The sequence below is a fragment of the Scyliorhinus torazame genome, chromosome 4 (genome assembly GCF_047496885.1).
Source record: "Scyliorhinus torazame isolate Kashiwa2021f chromosome 4, sScyTor2.1, whole genome shotgun sequence".
Taxonomy (NCBI): domain Eukaryota; kingdom Metazoa; phylum Chordata; class Chondrichthyes; order Carcharhiniformes; family Scyliorhinidae; genus Scyliorhinus; species Scyliorhinus torazame.
This window is the reverse complement of record NC_092710.1, coordinates 174,374,799-174,392,442: the sequence shown is the minus strand read 5'-3', so window position 1 is coordinate 174,392,442 and position 17,644 is coordinate 174,374,799. Positions and strand designations below refer to the sequence as shown.

At 48.6% G+C, this 17,644-nt stretch overlaps 1 protein-coding gene across 3 annotated transcripts in view; it reads right to left on the bottom strand.

The window, feature by feature from the left end:
- The window catches only part of LOC140410602 (protein LYRIC-like), a 154,448-nt gene that overhangs the window by 86,049 nt on the left and 50,755 nt on the right, over nucleotides 1-17,644 (bottom strand). For all 3 annotated transcript variants that reach the window (XM_072498890.1, XM_072498889.1, XM_072498891.1), the window contains exon 3: nucleotides 12,144-12,228. In XM_072498890.1, coding sequence (XP_072354991.1) covers nucleotides 12,144-12,228 — 85 coding nt within the window. The remainder of the gene's footprint in view (nucleotides 1-12,143; nucleotides 12,229-17,644) is intronic.

The window sequence follows — 17,644 nt, the reverse complement described above, 5'->3', positions numbered from 1 at the left end:
AAACAGCATAAGCAGTAAGTAATAGACAGAGATAAGCGATTCCACAACAAACGCATTTGTTCTAAGTTCTGTAGTCTTGCCACATCCAGCCGTGAATGGTGGTGGACAATTAAACAACTCATTGGAGGAGAAAGCTCCACAAATATCCCCATCCTCAATGATGGAGGAACCCAACACATCTGTGCAAAACACATGGCTGAAGCATTCGCAACAGTCTTCAGCCAGAGGAGCCGAGTGAATGATCCACCTCGGTCTCCTCTGGAGGTCACCAGTATCACAGATGTCATTCTTCAGCCAATACGATTCACTCCATGTGATATCAAGAAATTGCTGAAGGGATGTCCGGTGGCATCCACGGAGGAGTAGGTCGCACATTTGATAGCTCCCGCCTGTAACGGACTTTTGGACCCTTTTCCCCTGTTTTTTTCCAGATTTGATGGGATAAATCGGTGAAGAGTGAGACAGTAAGGAGAAATCCCCCTCCGGTGTATGGAGAATTGGACCAGGAGTGGCTGTGTGAGAAGACAAACTCCTATAAAGGAAATGAGTATACCAGTAGAGCTGGTAACACGGGACAGCATGGCGGGGCAGCAGGGCCTTGGGGAGACGACACAGTGGTTGACGGATCAGCTGGTGATGTTTTTCGAGGATTGCTTCGCCAAGCTGAAGGAGGACACGCTGGACCTGATTAAGGCTTCGATTGATTAAGTGGTTCAGAATCAGGAAACCCACGGGAGAGTGATCCAGGAGGTGGAACAAAAGTTGTCCGAGCACAAGGAGTACATACCTTGTTGGAAAACAAGATGGGGATGATGAACGACCGCCAGAAAAGAATGCAGGAGAAGCTGGAGGACCTGGAGAATAGGTCGAGGAGGCAGAATCTCAGAATTGTTGGCCTCCCTGAAGGCAGGGAGGGATCGGATGCGAGGGCTTATGTGACAGACATGTTGGAGAGGTTGATGGGGGCTGGGGCATTCCCTCGGCCCCTGGAATTGGACAGAGCACACAGAGCCCTCGCGAGGAAGCCCCGAGTGAACGAACCGCCAAGGGCCATGGTGGTATGTTTTCACCGTTTCATGGACAAGGAACACGTTTTGCGGTGGGCCAAGAAAGAACGGAGCAGCAAGTGGGAGAACTGTGAGTTGCGCATCTATCAGGACCTGGGAGCGGATTTGGCCAAGAAGCGAGCTGGGTTCAATCGGGCAGAAACGACCCTCTTTAAGAAGGGGGTGAAGTTTGGGATGCTGTACCCAGCCCATCTGTGGGTCACACGAGAATGGGACTTCTACTTTGAAACGCCAGACGAAGTATGGATCTTTATTAAAGAAATGAAACTGGAGGCGAATTAAAAGACACTGAAGCCTTGTAGAAGTACTGTGGCGGCGATTTGTTGCACTGGATTGTATACATTTAAGTAGCGCTATGTGAAATAATGGGCTGTGTGATGGTTAAAGGTTGCTTTGTCTTGCAGGGAGCTGGCTAGAGGGGGGGATGGGCTTTGAATTTGGTTCTACATTTTGGGTGACTATTTTTCTAAAGTGACTGTTGCTTCACTGTTTTTTCTGATGTTTGTTTACTGGGGAATGCAATGCTTTTAAAATGTTTATTCATGTGGGGGGAAAGGGGAGAGAACAATAGGGAGACAGACTGCTTGGTGCCAGGGACGGACGCTATCAAGTCAGCTTGGGTCAGCTGACACGCGGAAGAGCAGTGGAGGGTGAGCAGGTGTTAAGCTGGAGCTTGATTTAGGGGATTGGATTTCTAGTGTTGTTGCTGGGTGGGGAAAGCGGAGGGGGCGGAGCTGCTTTGCTGACAGGGGAGGAACTGTTACTAAGGGACAAATGGGAGGTCGGGAACGGCGACTGCCCGAAGGGGGACTCGAGGAAGCGGAGGGTGCAAGTTCGAGGCTGGCCTAAAAAGGGTGATGGCTAGTCAGCTGGGGGGGGTTGGAAGCCTCCCGTCCATGGAACGTTAGAGGATTGAATGGGCCGGTCAAGAGGCCTCGCGTGTTCGTGCATTTGAGGGGGCTGAAGGTGGACGTGGCAATGCTACAAGAGACACACCTAAAGGTTACAGACTAGACGAGATTGAAGAAGGGGTGGGTCAGCCAAGTGTTCCACTCAGGACTGAACTCAAAGACAAAGGGGTAGCGATCTTGATCAGCAAACAAGTGGTATTCAAGGCAGGGAGAATCGTGTCAGACAAGGGGAGTAGGTACACATAATGGTGAGTGGGCAGCTGGAGAGGGGGCGATTGGTACTTGTGAACATATATGCTCCAAATTGGGACGATGTGGAATTTATGAGGCAGGTATTAGGTAAGATCCCAGACTTAGAGTCACATAACCTGATCATGGGAGGGGACTTTAATACAGTCATTGATCCGGAATTGGACTGGTCAGAATCCAGGACAGGGAGGGGGCCAGCCGTGGCAAAGGAATTGAAGGGTTTTATGGAACAGCTGGGGGGAGTAGACCCATTGAGGTTTGCACGACCGAGGACGAAGGAGTTTTCCTTTTTCCCACATGTCCACAAGGTATACTCTCGCATCGACTTTTTTGTCCTGAGCAGGGTGCTAATACCTAAGGTGGTGGATACTGAGTACTCGGCAATCGTAGTGTCGGATCATGCCCCGCACTGGGTGGATCTACGGGTGAGTGTAGAGAGAGGGCAACGCCCGCTGTGGAGACTGGGTGTGGGGTTGCTAGCGGACGAAGCGATTTGTGGGCGGTTAACAAGTCCATCCAGAACTACCTGGAAACAAATGAGACGGGGGAGGTCTCTGCAGCGACGGTCTGAGAAGCTTTGAGGGCAGTAGTCAGAGGGGAATTAATCTCGATACGGGCCCACAGAGAAAAGGTGGAACGGGCTGAGAGGGACAGGTTAGTTGAGGAGATACTCCAGGTAGTCAGGAGATACTCGGAGGCCCCGGACGCTACAGGCGGAGTTTGGGCAGTTGACCACAGGGAATGCAGTGGAACAGTTGAGGAAGGCAAGGGGGGCGATCTATGAGTACGGAGAAAAGACAAGCAGAATGTTGGCGCACCTGCTCAGGAAAAGAGAGGCGGCTAGGGAGATAGGTAAAGTAGAGATGGTAATACTGTCATGGACCCAGCGGGGGTAAACGAGGTGTTTAAGGACCTCTATAGTAAATTATATGAGTCGGAACCCCCGGCTGGGGTGGGGGGATGAGGCAGTTTTTGGATCAGTTGAGGTTCCCGAGGGTGGGGGAGGACCTGGTGGAAGGGCTGGGAGCCCCAATTTAGATTGAGGAAATATTCAAGGGGCTGGAGGGCATGCAGTCGGGCAAGGCCCCGGGGCTTGATGGCTACCTGGTGGAATTCTATAAGAGGTTTTCAGAGATATTGAGCCCACTGCTGGTGTGGACATTTAACGAAGCAAGAGAGAAGGGAGTCCTCCCCCCCAAAATGTTGCATGCCTCGATTTCATTGATCCAGAAACGGGAGAACGATCCGGAGCAATGCGGGTCATACAGACCGATTTCTCTACCGAATGTGGGTGCCAAACTGCTGGCTAAGATACAGGCCACAAGGATAGAGGACTGTGTCCCGGGGGTGATAGGGGAAAACCAGACGGGATTTGTTAAGGGCAGGCAATTCAAGGCCAATGTCCCAAGGCTTCTCAATGTTATTATGATGCCCTCAGAAGGAGAAGAGGTGGAGGTGGTGGTAGCGATGGATGTGGAGAAGGCTTTTGATCGGGTGGAGTGGAATTACCTGTGGGAGGCGTTGGGAAGGTTTGGATTTGGTGAGGGCTTTATTGACTGGGTGCGGTTGCTCTATCAGGCACCAGTAGCGAGTATGCGTATGAACCGGCTGAGGTTGGGGTATTTTAAACTACACCGAGGGACGAGGCAAGGATGCCCCCTCTCCCTGCTACTGTTTGCTCTGGCCATAGAGCCATTGGCCATGGCGTTAAGAGCCTCTAGGAACTGGAAAGGACTGGTTCGGGAGGGGGAGGGGGGGGAGCACCGGGTCTCGCTCTACGCAGATGACCTGCTCTTGTACATTTCGGACCCGTTGGAGGAGATGGGAGAAGTAATGCGAATCTTGGGGGAATTTGGCTATTTTTCGGGCTATAAAGTGAACATGGGGAAAAGCAAGATGTTTGCGATCCAGGCAAGAGGACAGGAGAGGAGGCTGGGAGAGCTGCCGCTTAGAATGATAGGGAAGAGCTTTCGATATCTGGGAATCCAGGTGGCCCGAGAATGGAAGGTACTGCACAAGTTAAACCTATCCCGGTTGGTAGAACAAATGGAAGGGGACTTTTAGAGATGGGACATGCTCATCACTGGCGGGGAGGGTACAGACCGTGAAAATGACGGTCCTTCCCAGATTTCTGTTTGTCTTTCAGTGCCTCCCCATCTTCATCCCCAAGGCCTTTTTCAAGCCGGTGAATAAGATTATTTTGGGCTTTGTGTGGGCGAATAAAACCCCGCGAGTGAGAAGTGTTGCTGGAGCGCAGTCGGGGGTAAGGTGGGTTGGAGCTGCCAAACTTCTGCAACTACTACTGGGCGGCTAATATAGCCATGATTAGGGAGTGGGTAGTAGGGTGGGGGGCGTCGGCATGAGAGCGGATGGAGGCAGCGTCATGTAAAGACACAAATTTGAGGGCACTGGTAATGGCACCTCTGCCGTTCTCGCCAGTCCGATACTCCACAAGTCCGGTGGTGGTGGCGGATCTGAGAATCTGGGGGCAATGGAGGAGATATAAGAAAGTGGAGGGAGCATCGATTTGGACCCCGATTTATAATAACCACAGGTTTGTTCCGGGTAGGCTAGATGGTGGGTTCCGGAGTTGGCAGAGGGCAGGAATTAGAAGGATGGGGGCTCTATTTATAGATGGGAGCTTTCCCAGCTTGAAAGCTTGGCAGAATAAATTTAAATTGCCAGCTGGGAATGGTTTTAGGTATTTGCAGGTGCAAGACTTCCTGAGAAAACAAGTGCCGGCCTTTCCGCTGCTGCCGCCACGGGGGATACAGGATTGAGTAGTTTCCAGTACCTGGGAGGGAGAGGCGAAGGTATCGGATATTTACCAGGAGCTTTCAGAGGCAGAGGAAACCCCGGTGGAAGAGCTTAAGGGCAAGTGGGAGGACGAGCTAGCAGGAGAGATAGAGGCAGGTTTGTGGGCGGATGCCCTAAGCAGGGTTAATACCTCCTCTTCATTTGCCCGGCTTAGCCTGATACAATTCAAGGTCTTCCACCGGGCACACATGACGGTGGCCCGGATGAGCAAGTTTTTGTGGGTAGAGGACAGGTGTGCAAGCCCAGCAAATCATGTCCACATGTTTTGGGCATGCCCGAAGCTTAGAGGGTTTTGGCAGGGTTTTGCTAAGGCAATGCCCACGGTGCTAAAACCACGGGTGGTGCCGAGTCCGGAGGTAACGATCTTTGGAGTGTCGGAAGAGCCGGGAGTTCAGGGGGCGAAAAAGGCCGATGTCTTGGCCTTTGCCTCCCTGGTACCCCGGAGACGGATCTTGTTAATGTGGAGGGACTCAAAGCCCCCGATGTAGAAACCTGGGTTAGTGACATGGCTGGGTTTCTCAGTCTCGAGAAAATAAAGTTCGCCTTAAGAAGGTAAATGTTAAGGTTCACCCGGAGGTGACAGCCGTTTGTCGACTTTCTCGGGGAAAATTAAAATGTCAGCAGATGCAGTATTCCGCGGGGGGGGGATTGTATTCTATGGTTGAGGGGCGTGAAGATTGGGCTGGGGGAGGAAATGTTTATTTTACCATGTTGATGTCATTGTTTATGTTACTGTTATAAAAATTTTCAAATACCTCAATAAAATTTTATTTAAAAAAAAGAAACGGCTGGAGGTATTGGATACCCCTGACAATATTCCAGCAATAGTAATGAAGACTTGTTCTCCAGAACTTGCCGCACCCCTGGCCAAGCTGTTCCAGTACAGCTACAATACTGGTATCTACCCAGCAATGTGGAAAATTGCCCAAGTGTGTCCTGTACACAAGAAACAGGGCAAATCCAACCCAGCCAATTACCGCCCTATCAATCTACTCTCCATCATCAGCAAAGTGATGGAAGGAGTCATCAACAGTGCTGTCAAGCGGCACTTACTCAGCAATAACCTACTCATGGACGCTCAGTTTGGGCAGCCAGAATCACACAGCTGCTGACATTACAGCCTGGTTCAAACATGGACAAAATCGCTGAATGCCAGAGGAGAGGTAAGAGTGACTGCCCTTGACATCAAGGCAGCATTTGACGGAGTATGGCAAATACCTTAAAACTTTTGGAGGGCAAATTGCTGGCCTGCTTGAGATGGTGCAGCTCCCTTTAACACTGGTGTCTACAGCCAGGATAGCAGCAATCTGACTGTTTATGGCAGCAAGCTAAGTTTGCATGACTTTGGTCTTAGTTACCACTGCAGCTCTCAGGCATTGGATGGCTTCTGCTTGTGTTGCATCAGAAACTGAAACATCAGCCATCAGATGCTACATCACGGTTGGGTGAAAATAGAATTGACCACTAATTAAATACCGAAAAGGATGCTCAAAGTCTGATGCCAGACCCATCCATGCTCCTTCATAGTGACATCAGGCCTTCTAACAGGTCTACCAATGCATCAAGTATTTCCTATCAGTCTTTTTCTACAGGCTGTACCATGAAAGTCTTCATCTGAACTCTGCGACTTTGCATGCTGGTAAACTGGCACCTGCACTGTCCTTCCCCCAGGCCCTGCCTCCGGCTTCCTTCTGCCTTGTGTGTCATGACGTGCAGATTCCTGCTGTAATAAGCTAGCATCTGAAGTAACATGTTCTGTCAGTATCACGGCTGCAATCGTGAAAGTCAATGAGGATGTTTCTTCATCATTACTGTTTTCTTTCTGGCTGGGAGATGAGTTACGTGTCACAATTCTCAGCCTCTGACTGCTCTTAAAACCACAATATTCATATGGCTCGTCCAGTTCAGTTTCTGGTCTACGGTAACTCTGCAAGATGTTGATAGTTGAGGATTCAGCGATGGTAATGCAATTGAATTCTCTCTTGATGGAGAAGGTCATAGCCCGGTATTTGTGTGGTGCTAAATGTTACTTGTCAGCCCAAGCCTGAATGTTGTCCAGGTTTTGCTGCATATGGGCATGGACTGCTTCAGTATTTGAGGAGTCACAAATAGTACTGAACATTGTGCAATCAGAAAATATCCCCATTCTGATCTTATGATGGTGGGACAGTCATTGAAGCAACTGACGATGGTTGGGCCTAGGATACCACCCTGATGAACGTCTGCAGCAATGTCCTGGATCTGAGAAGATCGACCTCCAACAACCGCAGTCATCTTCCTTTGTGCCAGGTGTGACTCCAACCAGCAGAGAGTCTCCCCCCACCGATTTCCATTGAGTCTAATTTTTCCAGGGCTCCTTAGTGCCACACTTGGACAAATGCAATTTCAATGGCAGGGCAGTCACTCTTAGCTCACCTCTTGAGTTCAGCTCTTTTGTCCATCTTTGGATCAAGGCTGCAAAAGTGGGTAGAAAACATTTCTTCCTCTTCACTTCATACGCCTAAGTTTCAAGTGCTGCATCAAAGAATCTTGGAGCATGCTCTCTCGTGTTCTATCATTCTTGTGCCTTTCTCTGGTCAAACGCATTGAAAATGACTTCCAGCACCTGCAGCAGGCAACTCGTATCTCAACATTTTCCACCCCCTGTTTAGGTATCAAGCCACTCAACAGCATGCTTAGTCCTGGCTGTACATTGCAATCATGCAAGCTAGCAGGCAACACAAAGCTTAAGTGTTGCCTGGAATGGAAGCACAGGTATGGGTTCATCCTGACTCCCACGCCCATTTTTGGACCTTATTGAATTTTGCATTCCTGATGTACCTTGTGGATTTAAAGGAACATTCACCAAGCCCACACTAAACAAGAACAATTTGTTCCAGTTAGCATCCTTAATGACCAATTGACATTATTGTGTTGGCGCGGTTCTGAGAAAAGCAACAAGAAGCAGAAGTAAGTTAGGCAGAATGTCAACAGATCTCTCCTCGCATCATGTTTTGCAGTCTCTGAATATTCTTTTCTTGAGCGAACATAACACTTCTCACCACTCTGCTCTTACCCTTATTGCAAAGCAGCGGATTTTCCTTTGTACAACCATCATAATAGTTCTGCTGTATGGACGACTGGGAACATTTTATGATGAAATTCAAAATATTTTCCACAACAGCATTTATAGAGGACATACTACGTGATAAAAGCATAATCCCATAAATATAGAAAGTGAATCAGAGCTAGTATTAGGAGGATGTATCTTGCTTTCCATGCCAGCAGTCTGTGGCAGGTTTTGGGGTAAGGAAACTGTCAAATTTTTTAAAATTGGCAATCAAAATTTCACCACAGATACTATTTTCTCCCATAAACTGGGGGAATACTTTGAACACAATGGACCCTGTCTAGAATTCCTTTCATCAAGCTGATCAAAGAAACTGCAGAAGTAGCAGTAGTGGACCAAATGCTGCTGCACATTCCACCAGTTCCATGGTTTTGCCAGGAAGCCAGGGCAGGTCTTTAATAACTGATAATAATCCCATAATATATATGTGAGTATCTGCTTACCTTATTTTCTAAGTGTCTGAGCTAATTCAAAATACTGGCCGGGATTCTCTATTTGGGAGGCTATGGGTGGGATTCTCCGCGTGCCGACACCGGTATCGCATTTGTCGATCGGGCAGGGAATCCCTTTTGACACCGAAATCAGTGGCGGCGCCCGTTTTCGGATGCTCTGCCCCCTCCAAAACAGCATCATTGGTGAGTACGCCGCGTGCCGTTCGGGCGGCCTCAGGACGTCACCTGAAGGCCATCTCCTGATGGGCCGACTTCCCAACAGCGTGGATCACTTGTGGTCTGCGGTTTCGTCAGCCTCATGCGACGGCTGCCGACTGTGTTGTGCGCCGTTACAGTCGCGGGGGGAGCGGTTCCACTGGCCGGGGGTTCTTCGGCGGCGGCTTGGGGGACTGGTGGGGGGTGGTGCGAGGGTGGTGAGGGAGTATGCAGGGAGCACTAAATGGCAGGCCGGGTCCACGAACAGCTGGCGCCACGTTTTACGGCGTGACCGCTGCAGGCCGTCGCCACGCACATGTGCGGCAATTCTCCGGCCTTTCTGTCGGGATCGCCGGGGGTTTTATGTGGCGTGGCCGCTAGCCCCCCACTGGGCAGAGGATCGGGGGTGGCGCCGACTTTTTCACAGTAAAACTAGACACATGCTCTGGACATAGCCACAATATCGGAGAATCCAGCCTTATGTTCTCCCGCTGGAGGAAAACTGCTACCGACACCGGGGGCGCAAATCTCAAAGCAATTCACTATCCCTTGCCATTCAAATTTATGCATGGCGAGGGTTTGAGGTATTCCCCAGGGAAATCCGCTATTCGGCCCGCAATTTTGAATGGGTGACGCGATAACGAAGTCACGCGGCTGTGAACCCCCCCCCCCCCCCCCCACTCCTGCCCCTCCCCCGCCCCACAAATCAGTTCTCCCGGATTTCCTGGATGCATCCCCCCCCATCCCCCAAGTACGGGGGTGACCCAAACCCGCCCCCTCCCCCTCCTCCCCCGAATCCCTGAGACTTCCACCAGGAACTCCTAAATAGGGAGACCCCCATAGGGACCCCCTAAACTGGGAGACCCCCCACCCCACTGTCAAGGACCCCTGTCAATTTCCAGCTCAGCACTTCAAAATCAGTCATGTGTGAAGGGGTGATTAGAATGTCCTTGACTCTCTTTCATGTGGTTGATGTTTGTAAACATTGTGGTTACAGCACTTAGAGTTACTCATCCATGAAGAAGATGAATGAAGCAAGGCTCACAGCTGTTTTGTTGTTTTGTGGAAGCTGTCAATCACAGTCCACTGGGAGAAATGAATGAATGGCTTGCAGCTTATTATGGGCCAGGGTTTAAAAACTCCAGAGTGTATTATGGAGTCCACCTGACCTATAATTGTTTTATGTTGAATTTGGCTCAGGTGAGCACAAGAGCCTAACCTTCAGGTGTTATTCAACAGTCATAGACATAGAATTTACAGTGCAGAAGGAGGCCAATCGGCCCATCAAGTCTGCACAGGCCCTTAGAAAGAGCACCCCACTTAAGCCAACACCTGTAACCCAGCAACCCTACCCAATCCCTTTGGGCACTAAGGGCAATTTAGCATGGCCAATCCACCTAACCTGCACATCGTTGGACTGTGGGAGGAAACTGGAGCACTCGGAGGAAACCTATGCAGACACGAGGAGAACGTGTAGACTCCGCAGACAGTGACTCAAGCCGGGAATCGAACCTGGGACCCTGGAGCTGTGAAGCGACAGTGTTACCCACTGTGCTACCACGCTGCCCAGTCGTCCTAGACACTTTAATCAAAGTAAGCTATATTCTAAAAACTTAGTTAACATTTATTTATAAGCAAATACAGCAAGAATTTGCATCAATTACAAACATAAAGATCCCACACAGCTACAATAAATTTAGTATAACACTAATGAATTCCCTCTTAACTGTTGCAATTCAAAAACAAAATCCCATAAACCAAAAACCCCTTTTCAAGCACGTGGCCCAGCACTCTGCATTCTCACTTGAATAAGACTGGCTTTTCATGAGATTCTGATCCAATCTCACCAGCAGGTTTAAACCCTTCCGGAAAGCAAACGATATCTTTTAAGTTACCAAAACAGCAGGTAGCTATAATCAATGTTTTTGTTACTGGAACGGATATTTAAAATGAAAATAGAAAGACAGGAACAAATCACTTCTTTCTCCCTGAGACCACAGTAGTCAAAAGTGAAAGCGAAACAACCAAAAACAGCTCTCAGAGCCACAGCATAGCTCCACCCACAGAATGACATCACTGAAGCCATGTGATAATTGAATTGCACTGGATTGGATTTGTTTATTGTCACGTGTACCGAGGTACAGTGAAAAGTATTTTTCTGCGAGCAGCTCAACAGATCGTTAAGTACATGGAAATAAAAGGAAATAAAAGAAAATACATAATAGGGCAACACAAGGTATACAATGTAACTACATAAGCACCGGCATCGGGTGACGCATACAGGGGTGTAGTGTTAATGAGATCCGTCCATAAGAGGGTCGTTTAGGAGTCTGGTAACAGTGGGGAAAAAGCTGTTTTTGAGTCTGTTCGTGAGTGTTCTCATACTTCTGTATTTCCTGCCCGATGGAAGACAACAACCTTTCTTGAAGGAACACTCCCATGACAAACTAAATTCTCTTTCCAGCAATGAAACATGTCTAGCTTCCAGATAGAGGTCTCTTTTCTGGGGGGGGTGTCCCTATTTAGGAGATCTCTGGGGGGTATCTGGTAGGGGAAGGATGGGCAGATTGTGCATTGTTGTGGAGGGGGTTGCGGTTGGCCCTCAGATGGACTTTGTGGGCAACTCCCCTCAAGAGCTTTGCCTATCACGAGGGCTACCACCTCAGGTTCATGTTTAGTGATACCTGTAGCAATCCCCGCCCACGTGGCTCCCGACCTGGAGGATCACATGAACCTGGAGATTCTGATGCCGGGCCTGCTAAGTGGATTCAAATGGGTCATTAGGGTCTATTTGCATCCATTAGCATCCTCCTGCTGGTGTGCAAGTGTGAACCCTGATCACGCTGCCAGCATGGGGCCAGAGCAAAGCGGTCGGTTCGGCGCCCAGCACGAACATCGATTCTGGCGGATTGCCCGATTCTCCGCCCAACCGCAATACGAGTTGCTGGCGTCGCAGGGCAGTGAATCCAACCAACCTTCGCAACATAGCTTGCATTGGTCTAAAGATGTGCAGGTTAGGTGGGGTTAGTGGAACAGAGTGGGGTAGTGGGCCTACGTAGGAAGCTTTTTAAGAGGGTCGGTGCAGACTTGATGGGCCGAATGGCCTCCTTCTGTACTGTAGGGATTCTATAGTGATGGCGTCATGCATGATGGAAATCATCACATACTCTCCCTCAAACCTAAACAATGTTTTTTGGTCTCTTTCTTATCGGTATTTTGCTCACAATTTAGCGTAAAATATTTCGTTGTTGAAAAGGAAATGAATCCTTAGGGGTAGGGGTTCCACTATTAAGTGAAAATTTACAATTTCACAATAATTTTTACTTGTGCTTTTCAAACTCACCAGCTTCTTCATCATTTTTCTCTTTGCTTCCTGAAACACTTTGTTCTTTTGATTTCTCATCTGATCGTTGCTTTTTTTTCTTGGCCTATGAAAGAATAAAAACCAGACCCTCAGATGTCTATAATGCTTTATTTTACCACAGGACGTGGAGAACACAGAGGCCAGGTTTTAGCGGCTGTGAGGCGGGAGGGTTAGCAAAGTTGCAGCAAAAAGACATTGGGAGAGAAGTCTGACATTTTCCTGCTGCTACGGAATATTGTCAATGATGGGAACGGCAGGAGAACAGCTGCTGGTCTCCCATCAGATTAAACAGTTAACTGGCCGATTAATGGCCACTTCCTGCCTGCACTTAGTGTTTTACCACCATCAGGACAGACCCCCATCACATGGGGAGACGGCCAGGCATATTGAGGTGGCCCTACAGTGGGCTCGGGAGGGATGGGGGCAGAGGGGCTTCCGTTATGGTCACTCCATGATCAATTGCTTTGAGGAGGGAATGGGTGATGGCCACTCAGATGGCTTTAAGGTTCCGCTTGCCTGCCTGGCTGGCATATATTTTTAAAAGGGTGCCCGAGCATGGAGCTGCCCTCAGTTTCTCTTTTTTTTAAATAAATGCAGACGTGGTTGCAGGGGGTTCAGGACTGGCATTTAAACATCCAGGGATTCACAACCTATCGAAAAGACAGAGAGGTGGGCAGAGGGGGCGGGGTTGCCTTGTTAATTAGGAATGAAATTAAATCAATAGCACTAAACGACATAGGGTCAGATGATGTGGAGTCTATGTGGGTAGAGTTGAGGAATCACAAAGGCAAAAAAACCACAATGGGAGTTATGTACAGGCCTCCTAACAGTGGTCAGGACCAGGGGCACAAAATGCACCACAAAATAGAAAGTGCATGTCAGAAAGGCAAGGTCACAGTGATCATGGGGGACTTCAATGTGCAGGTGGACTGGGTAAATAATGCTGTCAGTGGACCCAAGGAAAGGGAATTCATTGAATGTTTACAGGAGGGCTTTTTGGAACAGCTTGTGATGGAGCCCACGAGGGGACAGGCCATTCTGGACTTATTGTTATGTAATGAGCCAGACTTGATTAAAGATCTTAAACTAAGGGAACACTTAGGAGGCAGTGATCATAATATGGTAGAATTCAATCTCCTATTTGAAAGAAAGAAGGTAGAATCAGATGTAAAGGTGTTACAGTTAAATAAAGGTAACTACAGGGGCATGAGGGAGGAACTGACGAAAATCGACTGGGAGCAGAGCCTAGTGGGAAAGACAGTAGAACAGCAATGGCAGGAGTTTCTGGTAGTAATTGAGGACACAGTACAGAGGTTCATCCCAAAGAAAAGAAAGGTTATCAGAGGGGGGATTAGGCAACCATGGCTGACAAAGGAAGTTAGGGAATGCATCAAAGCAAAAGAGTAAGCCTATAATGTGGCAAAGAGTAGTGGGAAGTCAGAAGATTGGGAAGGCTACAAAAACAAACAGAGGATAACAAAGCGAGAAATAAGGAAAGAGAGGATCAATTATGAAGGTAGGCTAGCCAGTAACATTAGGAATGATAGTAAAAGTTTCTTTAAATACATTAAAAACAAACGGGAGGCAAAAGTAGACATTGGGCCGCTCCAAAATGACGCTGGTAATCTAGTGATGGGAGACAAGGAAATAGCTGAGGAACTAAATAAGTACTTTGCGTCAGTTTTCACAGTAGAAGACATGAGTAATATCCCAACAATTCAGGCGAGTCATGGGGCAGAGTTGAATATGGTAGCCATCACAAAGGAGAAAGTGCTAGAGAAACTAAGAGGTGTAAAAATTGATAAATCTCCGGGCCCAGATGGGCTACATCCTCGAGTTCTAAAAGAGATAGCTGAAGAAATAGTGGAGGCGTTAGTTATGATCTTTCAAAAGTCTCTGGAGTCAGGGAAAGTCCCAGAGGATTGGAAAATCGCTGTTGTAACCCCCCTGTTCAAGAAGGGAACAAGGAAAAAGATGGAAAATTATAGGCCAAATAGCCTAACATCGGTTGTTGGCAAGATTCTAGAATCCATTGTTAAGGATGATATTTCTAAATTCTTGGAAGTGCAGGGTCGGATTAGGACAAGTCAGCATGGATTTAGTAAGGGGAGGTCGTGCCTGACAAACCTGTTAGAGTTTTTTGAAGAGATAACAAATAGGTTAGACCAAGGAGAGCCAATGGATGTTATCTATCTTGACTTCCAAACGGCCTTTGTTAAGGTGCGTCACGGGATACTGCTGAGTAAAATAAGGGCCCATGGTATTCGAGGTAAGGTACTAACATGGATTGACGATTGGCTGTCAGGCAGAAGGCAGAGAGTTGGGATAAAAGGTTCTTTTTCGGAATGGCAACCGGTGACGAGTGGGGTCCCGCAGGGTTCAGTGTTGGGGCCACAGCTGTTCTCTTTATATATTAACGATCTAGATGACGGGACTGGGGGCATTCTGGCTAAGTTTGCCGATGATACAAAGATAGGTGGAGGGGCAGGTAGTATGGAGGAGGTGGGGAGGCTGCAGAAAGATTTAGACAGTTTAGGAGAGTGGTCCAAGAAATGGCTGATGAAATTCAACGTGGGCCAGTGCGAGGTCTTGCACTTTGGAAAAAAGAATAGAGGCATGGACTATTTTCTAAACGGTGACAAAATTCATAATGCTGAAGTGCAAAGGGACTTGGGAGTCCTAGTCCAGGATTCTCTAAAGGTAAACTTGCAGGTTGAGTCCGTAATTAAGAAAGCAAATGCAATGTTGTCATTTATCTCAAGAGGCTTGGAATATAAAAGCAGGGATGTACTTCTGAAGCTTTATAAAGCACTAGTTAGGCCCCATTTAGAATACTGTGAGCAATTTTGGGCCCCACACCTCAGGAAGGGCATACTGGCACTGGAGCGGGTCCAGCGGAGATTCACACGGATGATCCCAGGAATGGTAGGCCTAACATACGATGAACGTCTGAGGATCCTGGGATTATATTCATTAGAGTTTCGGAGGTTGAGGGGAGATCTAATAGAAACTTACAAGATAATGAATGGCTTAGATAGGGTGGACGTAGGGAAGTTGTTTCCATTAGCAGGGGAGACTAGGACCCGGGGGCACAGCCTTAGAATAAAAGGGAGTCACTTTAGAACAGAGATGAGGAGAAATTTCATCAGCCAGAGAGTGGTGGGTCTGTGGAATTCATTGCCACAGAGGGCGGTGGAGGCCGGGACGTTGAGTGTCTTTAAGACAGAAGTTGATAAATTCTTGATTTCTCGAGGAATTAAGGGCTATGGAGAGAAAGCGGGTAAATGGAGTTGAAATCAGCAATGATTGAATGGTGGAGTGGACTCGATGGGCCGAATGGCCTTACTTCCGCTCCTATGTCTTATGGTCTTATTAAAGTTTTTCCAAAGAGCGTTTTTACAGCACAAAAATAGAAATACAGAAAATAAAAAATAACAATCAACATATCCCAAAGCTTACAGTGAAACTACTTACACAACAGAAAAGTTTCCCCCTTTTTTTTCAAACAAAACAAGGTGGGTTTTGTCTCCATGCCCAACTCACATTATATCAACAGTACCCCCACCTGAATCCCCCCCCAGGATGCTGCTGCTGACAATTACTGCTCCCCTAGAAAGTCAAAGAAAGGTTGCCACCGCCGGGAGAACCCCATCAAGGACCCTCTCGAGGCGAACTTTATTCGCTCCAGGCTGAGGAACCCCACCATGTCGCTAACCCAGGTCTTCACACTCTGGGGTTTCGAGTCCATCCATATTAGCAAGATATTCTCCGGGCTACCAGGGAGGCAAAGGCCAGTACCTCGGCCTCTTTCGCGTCCTGCACTCCCGGATCCTCCGACACCCCAAATATCGCTACTGTTGGACTCGCCTTCACCCGAGCGTCCAAAATCCTGGACATCACCCTTGTAAACCCCTGCCAGAATTCTTTAAGCGCCGGGAATGCCCAAAACATATGGGCATGGTTCGCCGGACTCCCTGCACATCTCGGGCACCTGTCCTCCACCCCAAAAAACTTACTCATTCTTGCCGCCGTTATGTGCGCCCGATGCACCACCTCAAACTGAATTAAACTGAGCCTGGTACATGATGAGGAGGAGTTCACCCTGCCCAGGGCATCGGCCCACAGGCCCTCATCCAGCTCCTCACCCAGCTCCTCCTCCCACTTGCCCTTCAACTCCTCCACTGAGGCTTTCTCCAACTCCTGCAGCTCCTGATATATGTCCAACACCTTCCCCTCCCCTACCCAGATGCCAGACACCACCCTGTTCTGGATCCTACGTGGGGGCAGCAGCGGAAATGTCCCCACCTGTTTTCTAAGAAAGTCCCGAACCTGGAGGTACCTGAACGCATTCCCCGGGGGTAGGCCGAACTGCTCCTCCAGCGCCTGCATGCTAGGGAAAGTCCCATCTATAAACAGGTTCCCCATCCTCCTAATACCTGCCCTATACCAGCCTTGGTATCCCCATCCAACCTACCCGGAGCAAATCTGTGGTTATTCCGTATCGGGGTCCACACTGAGGCCCCCTCCTCTCCCCAGTGTCTCCTCCACTGCCCCCAGATCCTCAGTGCCGCCGTCACCACCGGACTAGTGGTGTATCGCGCCAGCGAGAACGGCAGCGGATCCGTAACAAGTGCCCCTAGACTGGTGCCTCTACACGACGCCGCCTCCAACCGCCCCCACGCCGCCCCCTCCTCCATCATCCATTTCCTGATCATGGCCACATTGGCCGCCCAGTAATAACCGCAGAACCCACCCCCCCTGGCTACGCTCCAAGGATAGCCCTCTGTTTCTCTCTGCAGCCTCAGCCACCTCTGATGGCAGCACTGTTAAAGCTGCCGGGTTGACAACACTCTGATTGGACCAGCAGCTCTGAGAGGAGGGCCACCATCCCAAACTGGATCCTTAACCAGCGGTCGCCTTTTAATTGGCCAAGCCGGTAAAATCCCCCACCTGCCCTGAGGATTACGTCTTCCCCCACTTGCTGGCTCAGGAGTGCCTTTCGGCCCCAACAACAGGACCACAGCCAAAATTCCAGCCAGGCTTTTCAAACATAAACAAACGCACGCAAACATTTTTATAAAAACTGTTTAATTAAACTTTGTGCTTGTTGCTGCCTGTTATTTGCATATCAAGATCAGATACTAATGAGGGTAGATGGGCTGCAAATTACTATGACATACTTCTAGTAGGTTGTCTCTGGGCTCTTTTATATCTGGAATTTGGCTGAAGTACAGACCCCAAATGACAAAGTAGACAGTAGCTTAATGCTAATTTCCCATTGTCAAGCCATCAAAATGCAGATGCTGTAAATTATCACTGCTGTCTTCCTGGAGCTACTGTGTAAATTTTCACAATGAAATGTCTGAAACCATGCCATTCCACCCTTCAACATACTCCCACTTTTGACTCTGCTGCGTATCTAATAATAAGTATTTAAAATAATTAAAATATTGAACATAAATACGGCAATTGAAAGCTCT